The 21,906-nt window shown below is 35.7% G+C and overlaps 2 protein-coding genes across 3 annotated transcripts; one reads left to right on the forward strand and one right to left on the reverse strand.

The window, feature by feature from the left end:
• Positions 1–3,495: 3,495 nt before the first annotated feature.
• LOC134541793 (hydroxymethylglutaryl-CoA lyase, mitochondrial) lies at positions 3,496–17,473 on the forward strand. 2 transcript variants are annotated; one of them, XM_063385473.1, is made up of 5 exons: positions 3,496–3,789; positions 4,968–5,252; positions 6,849–7,061; positions 10,939–11,127; positions 12,826–13,506. In XM_063385473.1, the coding sequence occupies exons 1-5, from the start codon at positions 3,706–3,708 to the stop codon at positions 13,066–13,068; spliced, it is 1,014 nt and encodes a 337-aa protein (XP_063241543.1). In that variant the 5' UTR covers positions 3,496–3,705; the 3' UTR covers positions 13,069–13,506. The 2 variants fall into 2 exon arrangements, with proteins under 2 accessions (XP_063241543.1, XP_063241544.1); XM_063385474.1 differs by having other exon boundaries at positions 3,506–3,777; positions 12,826–17,473.
• Positions 17,367–21,877, reverse strand: LOC134541792 (UPF0489 protein C5orf22 homolog). Its single transcript, XM_063385472.1, has 2 exons — positions 21,800–21,877; positions 17,367–19,189 (listed from the first exon to the last, which is right to left on the reverse strand). Exon 2 carries the CDS (start codon positions 19,186–19,188, stop codon positions 18,013–18,015), a length of 1,176 nt encoding a protein of 391 aa, XP_063241542.1. The 5' UTR covers position 19,189; positions 21,800–21,877; the 3' UTR covers positions 17,367–18,012.
• Between the last annotated feature and the right edge of the window lie 29 nt (positions 21,878–21,906).

Raw genomic sequence — 21,906 nt, forward strand, 5'->3', positions numbered from 1 at the left:
ATTGGAATATTGTGTTATGTTCGGACAATCCTTAGTTTGATCCCTATGAATTAAAATTTATCATAAAAATTTGGAATGCAATGGTCGAGGTTTAGCTAGAGTTTTTTTAAGTACTTAATTTACAAACTTAAATATTTTCTGGTTTATTGCTGAGTAGAACCTTCATTTTCGTATGCTTAATTGAAAATATATTTTTTTAGATTGAGAATGAATGGAAAAAAATTTTTAATCCGAGCACATTTCGCGCAGTCTACTTCAGTCATTCGGCGCACTTTTTTGTTGGTAAAAGTATATACAGAAGATCTCACGGCCCAGCTTAAAATTGTGTTTGGTACAAATTGTAAATAATACCTTTAGCTAACATTGGAATCACGTGTTATGTTCGGACAATTCTTAGTTTCATCCCTATGAATTAAAATTTATCATAAATATTTGGCTGTCGTGGTCCATGTTCAGCTAGTGTTTTTTTAAGAATTTATTTTTCAAACAATAATATTTTCTGGTTTATTGCTGAGTAGAACTTTCAATTTTGTATACTTACTGTAAAACATTTCTTTCTCTATTGAGAATGAAGAAAAAAATTATTTTATTCAAACCCATTTCGCGCAGGTTACTTCAGTTTTTCGGCACACTTTTTTGTTGGTAAAAGTATATACAGAAGATCTCACGGCCCAGCTTAAAATTGTGGATGGTAAAAATTGTAAAGAATACCTTTAGCTAACATTGTAATCATGTGTTATGTTCGGACAATCCTTAGTTTGATCCCTATGAATTAAAATTTATCATAAATATTTGGCTGTCGTGGTCCATGTTTAGCTAGTGTTTTTTTAAGAACTTATTTTTCAAACATAAATATTTTCTGGTTTATTGCTGAGTAGAACCTATACTTTCGTATGCTTATTTGAAATATATTTTTTTTATATTGAGAATGAAGGAAAAAAATATTTAATTCGAGCACATTTCGCGCAGGCTACTTCTGTCATTCGGCGCACTTTTTTGTTGGTAAAAGTATATACAGAAGATCTCACGGCCCAGCTTAAAATTGTGGATTGTACAAATTGTAAAGGATACCTTTAGCTAACATTTGAATCATGTGTTATGTTCGGACAATCCTTAGTTTGATCCCTATGAATTAAAATTTATAATAAAAATCTCGCTGCAGTGGTCCATGTTCAAAAAGTGTTTTTTTAAAGTACTTATTTTTAAAACTGAAATATTATCTTGTTTATTTTTGAGTAGAACTTTCAAATTTGTATAAGTATTGTAAAACATTTCTTTCTCGGTTGAGAATGAAGAAAAAAATTATTTGATTCAAACACATTTCGCGCAGGCTACTTCAGTCATTCGGCACACTTTTTTGTTGGTAAAAGTATATACAGAATATCTCACGGCCCAGCTTAAAATTGTGGATGGTACAAATTGTAAAGGATACATTTAGCTAACACTGGAATAATGTGTTATGTTCGGACAATCCTTAGTTTGATCCCTATGAATTAAAATTTATCATAAAAATTTGGAATGCAATGGTCGATGTTTAGCTAGAGTTTTTTAAGTACTTATTTTTCAAACTTAAATATTTTCTGGTTTATTGCTGAGTAGAACCTTCACTTTCGTATGCTTAATTGAAATATTTTTTTTTTTAGATTGAGAATGAAGGAAAAAAATCTTTAATTCGAGCACATTTCGCGCAGTCTACTTCAGTCATTCGGCGCACTTTTTTGTTGGTAAAAGTATATACAGAAGATCTCACGGCCCAGCTTAAAATTGTGGATGGTACAAATTGTAAAGGATACCTTTAGCTTTCATTGGAATAGTGTGTTATGTTCGGACAATCCTTAGTTTGATCCCTATGAATTAAAATTTTAGTAAAAAACTCGCTGCAATGGTCCATGTTCAATAAGTGTTTTTTTTAAGTACTTATTTTTAAAACTAAAATATTATCTTGTTTATTGTTGAGTAGAACTTTCAAAATTGTATACGTATTGTTAAACATTTCTTTCTCGGTTGAGAATGAAGAAAATAATTATTTTATTCAAACACAATTCGCGCAGGCTACTTCAGTCATTCGGCACACTTTTTTGTTGGTAAAAGTATATACAGGATATCTCACGGCCCAGCTTAAAATTGTGGATGGTACAAATTGTAAAGGATACATTTAGCTAACATTGGAATAATGTGTTATGTTCGGACAATCCTTAGTTTGATCCCTATGAATTAAAGTTTATCATAAAAATTTGGAATGCAATGGTCGATGTTTAGCTAGAGTTTTTTTAAGTACTTATATTTCAAACATAATATTTTCTGGTTTATTGCTGAGTAGAACCTTCACTTTCGTATGCTTAATTGAAATATTTTTTTTTTTTTAGATTGAGAATGAAGGAAAAAAATCTTCAATTCGAGCACATTTCGCGCAGTCTACTTCAGTCATTCGGCGCACTTTTTTGTTGGTAAAAGTATATACAGAAGATCTCACGGCCAGTGGCGTAGCCAGGATTTGTGTATGGGGGGTGTTAAGAAGCATGGGCCCCCTGTATTAAAGCGGGGGGTCCGGGGGTCCTCCCCCGGGAAAATTGGGATTTTAAGGTGTAAAATAGTGCTATTTTAGCCGTTTTCGGTACTTAAATTTAAATATTGTAATGGTAAAAATTGTATTAATTTTAATATGAAATTTGTTTGAGTGATGAATAAGAAATTAATTAAAGATTTGGGGCTAAGGGGGGGGGTTTGAACCCCTAAACCCCCCCCCTGGCTACGCCCCTGCTCACGGCCCAGCTTAAAATTGTGGATGGTACAAATTGTAAAGGATAGCTTTAGCTTTCATTGGAATAATGTGTTATGTTCGGACAATCCTTAGTTTGATCCCTATGAATTAAAATTTTTAATAAAAATCTCGCTTCAATGGTCCATGTTCAATAAGTGTTTTTTTTAAGTACTTATTTTTAAAACTTAAATTTTTCTTGTTTATTGCTGAGTAGAACTTCACTTTTAAATGCTTATTGTAAAACATTTTTTTTTCTTGATTGAGAATGAAGATAAAATTATTCAATTCAAGCATTTTTTGCGTCAGCTACTTCAGTCATTCGGCGCACTTTTTTGTTGGTTAAAGTATATACATAAGATCTTACGGCCTAGCTAAAAAATTATGGATTGTACTTATTGTAAATAAAACAATTAGTTAACGCTGGAATTATTTTTTAATTTCGGAAAATCCTCTTTTTTATCCCTATGAAATAATAAATACTTATTGTTTTTGTGAGGTTAATATTTAGTATATTTTTCAAGTTCGTTTATTTAAAACAAAATTATTTTCCGGTTAAACAATTTTTTGAACTTTTTTTTTACATATTTAAGTTATTTTTATTCATTTCTGATTTTTTTTAATTAAAAAAGTGTGTCTATTATCTTGGGTTGATGTTTTTAATTAGAGGTTTTTAGTGTAAAACCATCATGGAATCCTACAGTATGTATTGTGTTGGTGTTGGTCATATACATATGGAACTTGACCAAGGTCCAAAGATTATCCACCTACTATGCGAGATAAAACTTTGAATGTTTGTTTTAAATGATAAGGCAAACTTGTGTGCGTTTCACGCTTTTCATGAGAAGTTTGTTTAAAATATTTGGTTTCTGTTTTATATATAATTTGGGATAGTGGTCTTGGCTGAATTGTTAAATGATTTGGACATTTTCGTGTAAAATATAAACATGACTTCACTCGCGCGTTCGTGTTTTAAACTGCGCGGAAGAGTAATACCCTATTTATTTCGACACAGACTAGTGAGTAATATTGTAAGTATAGGGTAGTTGTGAGTGTAGGGACTTTACTAGAAAATAATTAATTTAATTAAATTTCAAATATTGTATATTTATGGCGTCTTTCCCAACTTAAACCGCATTTTATAATTCCAACTCTTCTCTCGTCACTTTTTAGTCGTAAGCCTGCACTTTTCTGCTTCACTGAACGTGTTCTCAATAAGTAAAGGGGGCAAGGGGCACAACCGTCTACTTGCAGAATTTTAACCTCAATTCAAAATTTTCACTAAACAACAGGAAAGAACAAATTTTCTGCACTGTGTCCGAATTCGTTGCCACGAATCATTTTTCACGTCGCTTTTAATTCTTCAATGATAATGACCCCATGTGCCCTTCAGTTTAAAATGTCATTCTTTAATTTGGACAACCTCATATCATGGTTGATTGGTTAGATCACTCGCCTCCCACCGAAGCTGTCCAGGTTCGTATTCCTGTGGAATCTTAACCCGGATTTTTTGCAAGTGGGAAACTTGGATGATGTTGCCTCAAACCAGGGTTTTTTCTCAGTGTATGACTGCTTTCATCACTTTTTTTCATTTTGTCCATGCTCCGTTCTTATCTCATCACGCCTCAGCATCTCAATGAACTCGAGATGTTAAGCCTAATCATTTCTTTAGTTTTTATTATTCAATTTGTAATTTAACAAATATATATTTCACACAAAAAAAGCAAGCATTTTTTTCTCACAGTAGTAACATCTAAAGATTCCTTTAAATTGAAATTGGTTACATAAATTAGTTTAGCTTTCACAAAACATTTTAATGAAACATTATTTTAGAGAAAATATATCAATAATAGACCATTCTGATAAGGTTTTAGAATGCTTGGAACTTTATATGGTAGGCCTACTGTGTACTTACAATTTAATATTATTTACAACTATTATATTTTCACGAACATTAAAAATTGTATGTACTTTCCAATATTCTAAAGCAATAAAGTTACTTTTCAATGCCGTGAAACTACACACTAAGAAATCAAGGACTGTAAGAACTCTGCTGCAAGGAATGGGGATGTCACACCCCCTATTTGCGAACAAACCGGGTTTGCACCATCAATTAATTGAACATTGATCACCTTGATGCGACCACTCGACCACAATGATACAATTAAAAATTGTCTCACTTGACTGAAATATTGATTTGTCTGTGCAGGTGAGAGGTTATGCCACGAAGTACCCCAGCGAGGTGCGCGTTGTCGAGGTGGGTCCACGGGACGGACTGCAGAACGAGTCCCAGTTTGTGCCGACTCCTGTGAAGGTTGAGCTGATAAACATGCTGTCAAGGAGCGGGCTCAGGCAAATCGAGTCCACGGCGTTCGTGTCTCCCAAATGGATACCCCAAATGGCAGACAACCAGCAAGTTATGCGTGGAATCACCAAAAGGCCTGGTGTCACGTATTCTGCTCTCGTGCCGAACTTGAAAGGATTACATTCAGCGGTAAGTATTTTGTTATGTTTGGACAGTGTTTAGCACATCAGCCTTGTATTCTGGGTTTCTTTAATATTACTTTTATTTTACTCCCTGCCTAGGATTTTTAAGATATAAACAAAAATGCCATCCTTCTTGACTATGCATTTTAAAGTATCATGATACTTTGTTTTACTACATTGTGAAATATGTCAGGGGGGCCTGCACATACCTATAGTCTCATTAAGTGATGCATAGTGTGGGCGCCACCATATATTTAAGAGCATACCAACCCAGGAGTGACTTACGTTACAAGGTTGTGATGTTCCCTGTGTGGGGAACGAGATTCGAAAATCCCTAGTTTAAGAGCTACCTCAATCCCTCAAAGACCCAACCTGTTTTGTGCTGTGGACATGCATATTGGTGTACTTACCTTGTGGGCTATTAAGACATCCCACACATCTTACAATCACAGGTCACACAGACTTGTGGTCAATAACTAACTCATAGTCACAGTGTAACACGTTTTATCATACGTTACACATTGATATTAAACTGTTAAAACACCCTACGGCACGGATCATATGTGAGGTTTGGTCATCCTTATAGCTGAACAGAAATCTACGTGTTACTTTCAAAGACCCTAAAAACTAGTTTAAAAAATTATTAACTTAAAACCAATTTGCCAGACTGGTACCGAGAATATTAAGAAAGACATTTTAAGACATTAATGTAGAATAACTAGACTGAAATAGTCAGTGATGATCTATGATGAAGTCCTCGGTTGGGGAAGGTGGCCTGCCTCTGGGAACAATGACTTCAGACTCGGCCGAATATCAGCACTGATAACCGTTATATTACACTGTACTTGTGCCGCATACGTAAAAAAACACACTTCACGTAATTAAAACTGTTTATTAAATTTGCTCAAACCCTTAACAATATAAAGAAGGAAAATTTGTTGCCACTCAGGGGTGCATTATAAATATCGACTTCTGCCTGGTGAGAATAGAATAATTTAAAGATATTTATTTACATGGTTGATGAGTGTAGATGGGACGAAAAAAACCCTTTGGGATAAAATAAACCAGTTGCAGTTATGTGTCAATTTACTTATTTTGGGAATGAGGCTTGGAATCTACATCGCTCTCGCACGTCCTCTGCCGGGAGTGAGTGGCGTGCTATTTGAATTAGCACTCACACCCGGCTTGCTGCACTCTGGGTTTGTTTGGACGTCAAAAAGAAGAGCTGGGGAAGGAAGGTGGAGTTGCATCGGGCTTAAGTGGACAGAGCCCTGAACAATGTCAAAGAAATGAAACTTCTGTACATGTCTGGATCCAAACTAATATTATTATAAGGAAAGAATTTGAGTTTATTTGTAAGTTAGTAAACTCCAACTTTACTGGACCAATTTCGAAAATCCTTGACTGTTACAAAGGTACTTTCCAAGTCTATATAGGCTGTGTTTAGGTTTAAAAAAAAAATGTTTCTGTAGGATATAGCAATATTTATAGCTAAAACAGGAGTAAAACGAGAGAATAAACTTTCAACTCTTCTTTAAATTTAGCAAGGAAAATTTGGGCAGTATTTTTTTTTTTCCCCCATCATTTGTTACAAATTTTTCAGATGGAAGTTGGTGTCCAAGAAGTGGCTATTTTTGGTGCGGCTTCAGAAACATTCAGTCAAAAGAACATCAACTGCTCTATCCAAGAAAGCTTGAAGAGGTTTGAAGAAGTAATGAAAGTTTCAAAGGAGAACAACATTAAAGTGCGTGGATACGTTTCGTGTGTGGTTGGCTGTCCGTACGAAGGTGACATCACACCAGGAGCAGTTTCTGAGGTGAGAAATGTTTCTAAATGACTTGCTGATTGCTGGTAGAATACGGTTGTATACTTACAGCCATGCCTTTAGTGTATGTATGAATGAGTATGAAGCAATTTTTCATTTAGTTGGAGTTTGTTTATAACAGTAACTTATAATGTAGTTTAAATTAACTACTGTGATGGACTGAATGCATAATTTATCTATTAATTGGAATTCTGAAAATGAATCATTAAACGTACTATTCTCTCAACCTAAATGATCAATTTTCTTCATCGGGTGAATTGCTTTATTATATTTAATGTTAATTATTAATAATACATATTTTTTTACAATATTTTATGTTAATAGTTTTTAGTTTTGTATTTTGATGCATTTATTCTACCCATAGCCCTGCCTACACTTATACTTCCTGATTTGACAGTTTGTTCTGTAATTTAAACACTTTTTTTCTGGTCTCATTCAAATGTGATTCAGCATAAATGTTCCTTGTTTAATTTTTTTTTAATTGCGGAAGGTGTATCATGAAGACTATAATAAAAAGCTCTACTTTATATGAATTTCTCACCATTGGCCATATTTTTTAGCTTAAAACTAAGTTTTGAGTTGAGATCATATTTTTTGACGTGACGTCTAATAAATCGATGAACGCCGGCTGCACGCACAAAAAAGTGTCCTGTTACGCACATTGTCCCATTACGCTGTGTCCCGTAACGCTCATTGTACACTTGTGCCGCATCTATCTCTCTTCCACTCGATTGGAACAACCATCGATTTGACTTTTTCGAGGCACATTAATCTTGAAACACTCCCATTCGTTTCCTACTTTTCCTATCATCGTCCTATCCTTAACAGTATAACACATATTGGAAGAAGTTAAATAGCAAACATGTACTTATAAAAGTTATAGTTAAAATAATCTCTTCGTTAAAGTAATAAACATATTTGAATTAATGAGTGCAAATAAATTAAATTGTAGATTTCATTTTACTCCTTCTTTGTATCTATACAAAATAGTGATAATTCAATAAAAATTATTCAATTTTATTCATAAAAGTATGCAATCATTTCATCAATGTTTTGTTATGACGTCACGTTAAACTATCGTCCGTAAACCGACTTTACAGACAACCAATTTTTTTTATTATTTCTTAGTTTGCTTTAATACCTAGATACAGATATTTTGAAACTATGAATGTAGTTGGAAGTTACTACGAATGTGATGAATGTGTGTGTTAGTGTCTCGGGGGTTCATGAAAAGTGTAGTGTATGTGTTAGGAACAAGATTAGGTGATGAATTGCAATAAAACCAAAAACACTGAAAAGGATGTCAATACACTATATAACACTAAAATGAAATTTAATACTTAAAACACTGAAATGCAACTAAAATTAATATGATCAAGATTCTTATCAAAACCTTACTCAAACCACAAAAATTATATTAATTGAATACAATATATTTAGCATAAAGTTTGTACTAAAGTGTATGTACTAAATACGTAGAGTGAACAATTTTCTACTTTTTTTTTTGTTTGTAACTATTAATTGTAACAAAATTTTTACATTATGATGTTGGTACAATTTCGAACACACATTTTCTTGCCAATTTATTACTTCCAAGCAGTGGCGAAGGGTGAATTTCAAAGTGGGGGAACCAAGTATGTTCACTGTCACCCCCTATTAAGGTGGGGGGTCCGGAGGTCCTCCCCCGGAAAAATTTGATTTTAAGGTGCAAATTGGTGCTATTAAGCGGTTTTAACGTATCTCTTTTGTAGGAAATTTTATGCTCTTTAATTTTGTATCAAAAAAAATTTTTTTTTTTTTTTGCTAAAACCCCTAGTTTGGAAAATACTTAAGCAAAAGCGATGAATTGTACCTTTAAACAACCCTCCCACCTTCCATTCACCACCGACCAATGGGTCTATTAGTATGTTTTTCATCTATTTTTCTTTTGTTGCCTCGACTAATAAGGCGACTTCCGCAGCAAAACAATTTTAAGTGTCGATGAAAGCTAGGCCTAAGAGTTTCTCTTCAAAATGTTAAGTCAACATTTCCTATATTATAATAAAATTAAAAAGCTGGTATGACTAAAACTTGAGCAATTGTCATTACACGAAGCAAGATATTTTAATCAGTGAAACAGTGAAAGATACGCTCGGAAACACATCACCAGCATACCTATATCAAAATTCACGAAATTATGATTTTGGTAGTCAATGCAATACATGTTAAAGTCACACATAATTTAATAATCTTAACTCTCACTTTCAAGCATCAGAATATATGGTCATTTTGTTAGGCTATTTCGCTTATTAGATTTGAAGTGTCTTTTGCACTGCACACCGCTTGATTTAGCATTTGTTACATGATATGTCTGGCATGGGTCTACCTTGCAAAATTAAAACTCGTTTTTGTTCGAAACTTGTTTGTTTATTAAGTAAAGTATAATTTGGAAATTCGTCGTCCAAGTTTTTTACTGTTTATTAATGGTATTGTGTGTGTAGACAAAGTTTGAGATTGGAACAGAAACAACGTAAGAAAGTATTTTTTTACAAATGAGAAATATGTATGTTTTTGTTTTTTAGTATCGCATATTTTCACGTTTTTTTTGTTCTTATCTTAAAATAATTATATAATAAAGCAGCTCTAATGAGATTTAATTGTTTCTTGGTTAACAAAAACTGTTAATTATCAAATATTGTTAATTGTAGTATATATTCTATTTATTATTATTATTTACGCAACGTCATACTGTACGCGTACGCAATACGACTCGATCCGTTGCTGCAACATAACATAGCATGTTATGCGGTATCAGAAGTAACGAGTAACGTAACGATTCGATAGTAACGAGTACTAATTGCTATAGTAACGAATACATACGGATACACTTTTTTTCATTACTTTTACACCTCTAAAATTTTCTACCACGCAGTCACAAGCGCGTCTGTTTCCTGCCGCTCCCTCCCCTACTGCGACAGCTTCGTCCCTCCGCACACCCCTTAAAATCCCCTCCATGGCCAGGGCCCGCAGAATAGACTGTTGGTTCCCTTGGCCAAGCCTACCGCAATGAGCGAGTTCAACAATGCTGTAGCTATGTGGCCACTTTTGAATTTGACGAAACTCTTCACCAAAAACTTGGGACGTAATTAAGTATTATAAAGTACGTATTCTTAATGTAGTAAATCTGCTTTCAGGCTGTCAGGCGAGTTATTTTACGCAACGCAAAGCACACAATTTCTCTAGAGAAAATGCCACGCGACACGCGATGGAACCAGCCCTCTGGCTTGGTTCCCCAGGTCGGAAGCCGAAGCCGAGTGCTCACGGAAACACCCGAAGGCGAAGGCGGAGAGATCCGATGAGTCAGCCACCAATGAAGGTGCAGAAAGCAATGGTTTCCCGGGGGGGGGGGGGGGGGGATGTTGGAGCGGGGAAGGCAGAGAGAGAAAGAGAGGCGTGAGAGAGATAAAGCGATAGCTGAAGAGGTTCAACGCGCAAACGCGCCTACACAAAGTGTTAGGGCGAGCTGTTCAAAAAATACGAGTTGAATTATTTACGACAGTAGACAAGTAGTAATATATTTATTTTGTTTATTTGTCAGCAGTAGGGAACCAATGGTTCCCTTGGTTCCATGGAATATTCGCCCCTGCTTCCAAGTAGTTAGGCATGTTTATCACAAGTTATTATGTAGTAAAATTGCATCATGCATCAGTCCCAATGACACTGTTTGGTGAAATAACTTTTATAGGTAAAACATTTAAGTGTTGTATTTATTGAATAATATGCTAACATTTATAGATAAAAAAAATCAATAAAAAAGAAAGAAAAAATAACACAGATTTAGTCAAAAAATAAAACCATTAAAATGTTGTCTGTTGTAATCTATGTGCAGGTGGCCAAGGCGTTGTGCGACATGGGCTGCTACGAAGTTTCCCTGGGGGACACCATCGGTGTCGGGAAGCGTCGCACGATGGTGGCAATGCTGGAGGAGGTGATGCGGCTCGTCCCGGTGGAACGACTGGCCATCCACTGCCACGACACGTACGGGCAGGCGCTCGTCAACACGGTGACGGCTATGGAGGTGAGTTCATTGACTGCGCGCAGGGATATCAGTTATTTTTATAAATTACTTCTATTTCCTTCTTTTTTTTTCTGTCGTAAGGGTGCCAGGTTGCCGTGACGCCTTACTTTTCCTTGCTGGCGACTAACTCCTGCAAAGATACCAAGATTTAACTACATACATATATACAGTGGTTTTGAAAACATCAGCCAACTTTGTTGTTACAAAATGTTTTTGTTCCCAAATTATTGGGTTCGATAAACCAGGATGGTATTTAAACTGTCTAATAAGTCAACTATAATTACTGATACTGTGCCGAGTTTATATGACTACCGTTTAGTACTTTGTTAAAATAAGATCTAAAAGTGTAATTGCTCACACAAGTATGTTATGTTTTTATCGCTTGCTCCTGTATTTTATGCCTGGCTCTTAAAATTTCAGAGATTTTGTAAATGCCTGGTTATAGTAATAGCAATAATAGATAATTGAGTGATGTCATAACTGACTTCAACAAAAGTCCAGAATTGGCCTAACCATGTGGATTGTTATTGATTAAAAACCAAAAAACAGTTCCTTTGATAAATTTCATCTACTTGTTTCTTTGTTCATTTCAGAACTTTACCTCCAGTATAACTAGTTACTAAAATATTATGTACATTCAAATAATATATATCCTATTGCTTGTTCATCTTTTGTCAGTTTATATTTTTCAGAAATTATTATTTTTTCATCTCAGCATAATATATTGTCCCAAACATTCTTCTGGCACTAATAACACACACAATGCTGATACTGAGGTAAATTTTTTGCTGTGTTACATTAAATCCTAGACATAGTGAGTAGGGGTGTGCTATTCACCCATATTTATTTCAGTTCGAGGGTCAAAATCCTGTCAACTTACCTGAAAATTCATTGTATAAATCTCTGACTTTTTTAATGGTAGTAAGAACAAAATATTAAGATCTTTACAAGTAACTATGTACATATAATCTTAATATTTGCTATAAAATTCGTACCTTTATCTAGGTGTATTTTATTATTTTTGAAAACAAATTATTTTTGGCTAACATTATTTAAAAAAATAAAATATGTACTTTCTTTACAATGAATGGGTTTCACTGTTAGAAAATTTTACCAATGCTAGCCTCAAAACATATTTAATTTCACTTGGCAGCTTACATCATTGATTTTTGATGCAAGTGTAAAAATAATAATTGAAAAAAAGTCACCTAAACTCATTCGTAAATCTACATAACTGAGTTGTCGAATGCTGTGTATTGCTTTCACACCTCATAGCATAAATAGTACACTTGATCTTCAACAGGTGTTGGACTACAGTATAGTTTACGTTTATTCTTTAGAATTTGTGTTGTGCATGTGATGTGAGCATCTATGAAGTTCGGTCACTGACGAGCCGACGAGCAGTTTTATTAATTTTTATTTGCATGAGTTTGAATAGTTCTGGATTCAAACCAAAATATATATATATATATGGTACTTTCACATCCCTTAAAATTATGTTTGCTGAAATGGTAATTGTGTTGTGCAGAGATTGGACTTGATGGAACGTAATTTTTTTGGTACTTAATACAGAAAATATAATAATAAAAAAATTTATATGATGTTTAATTGAAGTGACAATATCTGGTTTGTGCTGTGCCGAGCGTAATATGCCGCTACTGGTGTAGTGATGCAAGCGTGTGCTTCCGTCCGTTCCAGTTTGGAATCTCGGTCGTGGATGCGTCTGTGGGCGGCCTGGGGGGTTGTCCGTACGCGCTGAACGCAACTGGCAACCTGGCCACGGAGGACCTGGTCTTCATGTTGCACGGCATGGACGTCAACACAGGGGTGGATCTGAACCATCTGGTCGATGCAGGGGTGTACATCAACCAGTGTCTGGGCAGGAAGACCAAGTCCCGGGTGGGCGAGGCGCACATGTCCAGGCAGAGTTCCGGAGCGTGACGATGCTCCCCCACGGGTGTCACGCTGCGGCAGTCCGAGAAGGTGCTGCCTCGACTGCGTACGTGCCTTCAGTTGGCGAGTTCTGCTGTTTTACTGGTGGAGTTAGGAATCATCAGAAGACGGCATGCTGTGATGTAGTTGATGTCGCTTTTTAACCTCACCATTGCCATATTGTTCAGACTAAAAATTTCCAGAAATGGTGCTTGATAATGTCTGATGATCGTTAGGGACAAGATTACGTGGTGAATCGTGATAAAACCGTAATAACACCGAAAAGCATGTCAAAACACAGCGTAACACGGGAATGCAAGTTATGTCATGGAATTAAGTAGCATTTAATTCAAACTTGATTCAAATCATAAAAAAGTAATCTTTTAATGTTTAAAATTCAAGGAATGTCGTAATTTCCGGACAAAAAATTATACCAAAGTGAATGGATCAGAAAAATTAATCTAATTTTTTTTATTGTTCATCTCTTAGTGAATCACTTTTAAACCACAAATGTTTGCCAATTTATTTTTGTTGTTGTGAATATACCGTATTTAATCGCATAATGTCCGCCATCGCATAATGTCCCCACATTTCTTTTTAAATACTTGAAATGGAATTTTTTAAAATCCGCATAAAGTCCGCACCAGACAAAGCAACCTTGGCCACCCCTGAAAGGCACAGTAACGGGATGTAAAATTACTGACGCTGTCAACAATGCTTTGACCTTGAGTTGTTCATTTCTCTGGAGCGGTCGCTGAGAGGGTTTTGTAGCGTGGTGAAACCGTCCGGACTCAGAAACTCGCACTCCACTGCGCAGCTGCCTGCAACGTCACGCGAGTTGCAAGGGGATGGGCTATATATAGCACAAGCCAGTACACGTCAACTCACACTACGTCACAAATTAGGGGAGGTAGCGGAGAAGTGGTGGGGGTACATGCGCACGGTTTTTTTATACAGACAATGGCAAGGGACAGGGAGGGAGGCTCGCCGGCGCCGGCTAATGCAGACATTAGACATCTGCCCCATGCCGTCAGTGGCCATCTCAATGAAAGATTAAAAAAATATCTTTTCACGCAAAGTGTTTATTTTGTGTAGGCTGGCTGCGGCTTCTGAACGTAAGAGCGCACACGCGAGTGAGAGAAGAAAAAAAAATGAGTGGCGTCTTCCACTAATCGCCGGCACCCAATTATCTCGACACCTGTCACATTTCTCACGTCCGCTGCGTAGGGTCGCCAGTCACCAGCGCTCTGCTAGTATACTAATTATGAGAGAACAATTTTTTTACTCTACACAAAACGTAAAATTTTGAGGAAAAATTTTTTTTTTCAGACTTCACCTCATAATGTCTGCACCCCATTTTTTTTGTCAAAAATGTAGCCAAATTACTGCGGACATTATGCGAGTAAATACGGTATCTATTTTAGACCAATTCATTGAATAGTTATTTCATTGTAAAATGCAGCATATTTATTTTTACCACTATTTTGGTGGAGTGAATATTACAAAATATTTTATAAAAATTAAAAAACAATAACAATGAAATCCTCTATTTTAAAAATGAAATTGGACTAAAAATAAAACCATCAAATCTTGTCTCTAATGATAGTAAGTAAGATTTAGAATCTCCAACATTAAAACAGTCACTTTCATAAGAAAAGTCATGTAGAACTGTTTTTACACTGCAAACGCTGAATTTCAACCAATTTTTTGGGCATGTTACCAACATGTCACAACAATTAGCTGTAGAAAAAAATAGCTTCACACATTTACCATGTTATCATGCAGATGTAGCCACCCCCTGGTTTTATACATGCAGCGGGTATTGGATATTTAATATAGCATGTCTCATCCTTGGATTGCATTGTGCAGTTTTAGGATATTTACTGTTTCTTTTAGTGCACTATATCTGCTATTAACGCTGACCTTGTTTCAATGTGCTCTCTTACCAGATATATCCAAAGAGAACAAAAGTTTTAGACAAAACTTTATATTGGAATGAAAATCTTTTAAATTCTACTTAAAAATATTTAATACATAAATTTTAAATAATTTTGAAAATACAATTTCTTTTTGTATTTCATTAAGAGCATCATCTGGTAATATTCAATCCTTACTTCTAAGGAAATGTGCCATAAATAATGCCATCTTAGTCTTAAATATTTTTTATTCATACATTTTTAATTGGAAAAATTAAATATTTTGGTTCTTGTTGACTATAGGACATAATTAATGGAATGTCTTGTTATTTATAGGACCTACTGCTACAAATACCGTATTTACCGAATATACTGTGACTGAATATAATGTGACACCAAACTTTTGGATTGTGAGTCTAGGAAAAAGAATGTTTATAGAGGAGATCACAGTTAAAACTTACCTAGGCCAATATAAATTTGAGTTTGTCATTACATTAAACAATAGTATTTATATTAACAGCATTTGTTATGATGCTGGTAAGAATAATCATTCACTGTCAGTGTCTGCAATGCTGCTGCTGCTACTTCTGACACTGCCTTTATCTTCATCTTGCCAGCACAGATCGTCTTCAGTGAAATTCATGCCAACATTTTAAAGCGAAGAAACATGTTTGGGTGATCAGTAGGGAGGTGTGAATATCCAAAGTGTGTTTGTTCTGATGCTGGTAAGAATAATCATTCACTGTCAATGTCTGCAATGCTGCTGCTGCTACTTCTGACACTGCCTTTATCTTCATCTTGCCAGCACAGATTGTCTTCAGTGCAATTCATGCCAACATTTCAAAGCGAAGAAACATGTTTGGGTGATCTGTAGGGAGGTGTGAATATCCAAAGTGTGTTTGTTCTGGTCTTAAAAAATTTAAGCACTACATGACAGTTAAGTGCTTCAAAGATAATTCTGCTTAAATTACACATAGCTGCTACCAGTTTTCATTGCTTGTACAGAGTTATAATTAGTCAATTGAAGTGCCTTTTTATGTCTGAAATACTAAATTTACATGTTGATTACTATAATATTTAACTGTGCAGTTTAGTATTGTAATTTCTGCGGTTAGTAGTACCATTGAATATAATAATACTTATAAAAGTTGCCAAGTCATAAAAAAACATTTTTGCAGTTAAAATGTTAGTAGGACTGCCCAACACGAGATGGCATTGTAATCACCTCGTTAAGCTGGTGGTACCGTTGTGCGGTTGGCAGGGGGAGTAATCATCCATTCATAATTCCGTTTTCTTTTTGTCTCGGAAATAACTTTTTCTTGTTTCATGAATGGCTGTGGATAAAACAGGCAACGGAACAAGCTGCCTGCTTTTTACTTGGAATATATGAGGTCATGTATATATATATATAATATATTATATTATAATATATTATATATATATATATATATATATATATATATATATATATATATATATAATAATTTATTCATTCCATCTTGGGGGCTTCCCATCCGAAAATGCTCATGGCTTTACCGCTCAACCGAACATTACAGGCATTTTGGAGTGTGCATGGGGATGCAGAACTTTTAAAGCCCGTGCAGGAACATAAGTGCAGGCTGTTGTACACACATTTCCACTTGTAGCATCTGTATTTACAACTTTCACTTTACCATTCCCTTCTGTCAAGCAGATTTTTTGGGTTCATTTAATTTTTACAGTTTTAATAATTTTCTAGTCCTGATGTTAAATATCACTTTCTATTCCTCATACAATATTTCAGAAGACTACAGAGAAAGTATGGTTAAAATTGTAATTATTATTTTCTGTAATGTAGAAGGCACTATTTCATTTTATTTTACTACCCGCATTAGACAAATAAATAGCAATATTTTGAGGTGATTCACCTGCTCACTGCAAAACGTCACACCAGCTTATCAAGGGAATTACTATGCCATCTCGTGTCAGGCAGCCCTGCTAGCTATCAAAAGGGCAATGAAATTTTATGGCGGCTTGATGACTTCTCTAAGTATATTTATATTCAGTGGTAATACTGAATGATGTTTATTTTTATGAAAAACCCAGAATTATCAGTACTAATAAAATATGAATACAAATGTTTTAATTTTTAGCAAATTGTTCAGTTATGCTTCTAGATAACTTGTATGAAAGTTTTAATTTTTTTTTACTTAGTACAAAATTGAAATTAAACTAAGTTTAATGTAGTCAACAGGCATTCAACTTCAACCAAACTGAAAAAAAAAAACAAGGAACCCATTGTGATCTGTTGTGTAGCTGTATGAAAATGACTGAATGTTTTATAATATAATTAAATAAATGTATATGTAATTTTTATAAATACTATCTTAAACAATAATTGCCAGTGTTTTAAGTCATATATATGTAAAAACAATTTATTTTTGGGACCACTTTAACATGTGTACTGTATAATATTGTTATTGTGTATTTTTTGGTGTCATAAAGCTGTATATTTTTTTAAGTTTCTAGAGTATTTATTTTTACATTTTAAACAATAGAAGTCATTTATTCATGCACATTTATAATTTAATTAGGTGTCATTACGTATTCATTAAATTTTAACCATCAAAATTTGGTTGGGGACTTGATACACGACTACAATGTTGCTATACATATGACACCCAAACCCATTTACAGGATATACTTCAACAGAAAAAAAAAGTTTATCTATGAGTAAAAGTTAACAAATATTTAACTCACTATAAATATAACTCACACAAATATTTAACCTCACTTTTAAAAATTGGTCTCTTTAAAGAATAAATTTTCAGATCCTTTAACATTTTTACATATAGCAACTTTTAATATAAAGTACATTCATTTTTTATTAAGTTCTAGATCTATTGGTTTTTTTCAAGTAAGTTGTAATGAGCTTTCTTGTGTGTAACAAAAAACAATAAATACCCTAGGTCTCCTGATTTGCAGCAGCATTTAACACTTATTTATCAGAATATTTTAATGAACAAAATATGAAAGTTTATTACGTATTTCTTTGGTTTTAAGCCTTATTTATTACAGCTTCACCATACATGAGGTTTACTTTGACAGGAGAAAATCTGTTATCTAAAGCTTTAAGAACAGCTCCTTGGATGAAGTCAACATCTTGTGGGGGACAGTAGTCATCATCACTGGACCGCGACACAGTTATCACTGTGGGTTTCGATGGCAACAGTTCCAGTAAAGTGGTAAACGAGGACTGGACCATTTCAGAGATGTCCTCCCGAGACGACACGTGGTGTGGAAGTTCCGTGTCGTCGCAAGTGCACCCCGCCTCGTGAACCATCTCCCAGTCCACCTCCTCACCTTTGAGTAGCACTTCATTCACCAGTGCATCCACGCTCCTGAAACTACCCACCGTCTTGTCTTCATAGTCTTCTAGGCTGCCATGCTTGTGCAGGTGCTTGAAGAGAGCCTCAAGCTCCGACAATTGCAGTTTTCGTTTATTCACGCAGCATTCTACACACGCCAAACTTTTTTCATTTTCAGGCCTGTGGAATCTATAAAATTCTTTTAATTTGTCGTAGAACCAGAACATTTCTTTGAAAGGATTTTTGGTGCTGAAAAAATCTAAATCAACATCCAGAACATATGAAAAATTTTCATCCTTTAGAAATGTCTCTAAAAGTCCTGCAAGCACATGAAAGTTATCTGGGGCTGGTCTGTCCTCCGAGGTGTTCCGCAGAGTTACGACGGCGAGACTCACAGTCTTGGCCTCCTCCAAGTGCTCGACCGGACAGTACAAGCCCTCGCTCAGGAAGTAGGCCTCGGTGCTGGTGAGCCTGATCTCGCCGGAGCGCGAGCAGCGGCCGATCGCGAAGTGCCGAACGCCGTCGTCCATCTGCCGCGCCCAGGGCGGCTTCACCCACAGCAGGTTGCGGAAGTGGCCGGCGTACACGGCGGGCAGGATCCAGCTCTCGATGCTCAGGCGGCCGAAGAGCTCGTGCTTGTCCCAGACGGTGTCCGCGGGCATGCCCCGGGGCAGCATCATGTCGGGGTGGGAGTCCAGGTGTACCAGGGTGTTGCCTTGCAAAGGCAGGTGCTTCGACCCCATGCAGCGGTAAATGTGCGGCAACACGTCGTTGTGGTCCTCCACCACGTACACGGGAAGTTCCTTGAATGTTTTTATGGAACATCTGCTTGTATTTGCTGAATCCTTAGCAATACTCTTTGCCATACTGAAATTTAAAAACAATTACCTTAGGTATGAAACCAAATACAGTACTGACAAATTATGTCTACAAAAAAAAATAATAATAAAGGTTTACAGCATTTAAAATTTACATCCTTCTCCCTTCACAATTTTGTGAAGCCCAATTAAATCATAACCAATTACATTTTGAAATTAATTTGTTGATCACTTTGAAACTGTTAAAAATAAAAGGTATCAGAGTATAAATGTATTTTATGGTGAGGCAAAGTTTTTATAGATTTAGATATAGAAAAATGACAATGTTGAGAGGGGGAAAAAAGAGACACAGATAGGGAATGGTATTAACCAGCAATGTCACCTTTGCTTTTGAGTCAAAAGTTTTATGATCCAGTGTTAAAAGATCTCAAGAAATTATTTGCGTAAATATGTAGTTGGGCAATATTTGTTAAACAAAATTTTAAAATTCCAAAAATACTTTTATTCTATGCTTTTTAACTTCCTCTTTTCATAAAACCCGGCAGAGATAATAAATTACAAATACTTAGGAGATATCGCCATTCTTATTTTGCAATACAAGACCTGTGCAATCATTCGACCAACGCAATTTTTTATTTTGCCATGTGTTCGTGAATGCCTAATTAATTAAAATGGTCGATTAGGTCAAGTCAGTTACATTATAAATACTTTCAAACTAAGCAGACATTAAAAAGAATATGAATTAATTTTAATGGTTGTTTAGTTTTATGTAACTGACCTGACCTAACAAACCAGGACAAAGGATGAACAGTAGGAACTCACGTAGGTAATTTTTTTTTTACTTATTACTTGCACAAAAATAGCCAAATAACAAATTAAACATTAAAATTTGAAACGTTAAAAACTAAACTAAGTTAGAGGCGTGTAAACAATGGTGAATGCCGCAAGAAAAAAAAAATTCATACTCGTAAACAAGAAACAATGGTAGGCTACACGCTGCATGAATGAACAGGTATTGTGATGAAAATTAAAAATTCAATATCTCCTAAAGTATTTGGAATTTCTTATCTCCGCCAGGTTTAATGAAAAGAGGAAGTTAAAGAGCATAGAATAAAAGTATTTTCGGATTTCATATATATATATTTTAACACATATCACCCAACTACATATTTACCATTATTTGACTTAGCTAAAGCATTTTGTGTGATTTTGCAAAACTGAATACATAAACACCAACTAAACTGAACTCATCACATCCTTAGAACTGAAGGAAGTAGCTAGTAATTTAATAACTGATTACATGTAAAATAAATGTATACCTGAACACCTAGGGTTATGCTTAGGAGGAAATTAATCCCATCAACAAAATTGAAATAATTTGTACGTGAACAGCCAGCAAAGTGTTTCTTCCCCCTTCCTTTTTTTTTCACTAAATAAAGTTAATTATAATTCTGCATATGCTCGTGATGCATAACTTGTACAAAAATGGAACAAACTTTATAAATTTCATAAGCTCAAAAACATTTCTGGCATATCAGCATTTGAATTAAATTGATTGTTACCCTTGCAATTGGGCTTCATACCCCTTCCTTTTTTTTTTTTTTTTTTTTTTTTTTTTTTTTTAAGTTTTTTTAGTTTTCTCCTCAGATCCCTTGCATCTTTCACCCCTAAAATCTCTTCATCCAGCCCTCCCTGTCCTCCCAAGGAAAGTATTCCTACCCTTTTCTGTTCGCTTCCATTCCCTCTGGAGCTTCTACACGTGATCTCTCCGCCCTTTATACCTACCTCTGTGTACCCTAAGTCCCCAGCACAGTCCACATACTCCATCACTGGTCTGACCAATGTAGAGTATGCCTTCTCCCTTACCCTCCACCCTTCAGGGTCCTGCCAAGCAGCCCCAGACCCTCCTACCCTTACTCACCACCTGCTGAAAATGATTTGCCCATCCTAGGTTATTTTGCAAGGGCACCCCCATCATTGCCTGCACCTTCCACATGTACACTTCTCTCGTTACCTTCCTCTTCCTCGTGAATCTAACCACCTTCGTCTTTTCAACATTCATACATGCCCTTCTCCGTCCATCGTTCCAATATGCTCAAGTCACCTTGCAGCCGTACCCCTTCCCCCACCTCATACCGTACGCAATCATCCGCAAATACTCTCATCCTGGCTTCCATCCCCTTTCCGAGATCGTTCATGATTACCGTAAACAATAGGGGCCCCAACACACTCCCCTGCGTAACACCTGACGTTACTTCCCCCTCTTCAACCTTTCCAAACCCACCCTCTCGCCCTCTGCCGTATAACAATTGTTGCCTTCTATACCTCAGGTCTCCACACACACAGCTGGGAATCAGCCCGACCAGTACTAAAGTCGAGGGGGGGAGGAGCTATCCTTCCCATTCCCACCATCTAATGATGACCACCTGGGAAGACAAGAGCCCCTTGACGGGCTGTACCTCCCCCGCGCTGAGGGGCTGCGCCCCAATGATGAACAACCGACCTCAGGTCTCCTACCCAGCTGACCACTTTCTCATCTTCCACCATCTCTACTTTATCCATTTTTTGTTACCTAAATAAATCCTGTAAGAGAATTAAGTCAATGTATAATTATTGACAACTTTAAACCTTTATTTTTAAAATATTAAAACATTCTCACCTTACAAGCTAATTTTAATGTGACTATAGTACTTTGTTTATTTCATGAACATAGGAGATAACCAACTTTGAAGTAAACCACGAACCAGTATTAAGTACAGGTATGAT

The sequence above is a fragment of the Bacillus rossius genome, assembly GCF_032445375.1.
Source record: "Bacillus rossius redtenbacheri isolate Brsri chromosome 4 unlocalized genomic scaffold, Brsri_v3 Brsri_v3_scf4_2, whole genome shotgun sequence".
In the NCBI taxonomy this organism is placed as follows: domain Eukaryota; kingdom Metazoa; phylum Arthropoda; class Insecta; order Phasmatodea; family Bacillidae; genus Bacillus; species Bacillus rossius.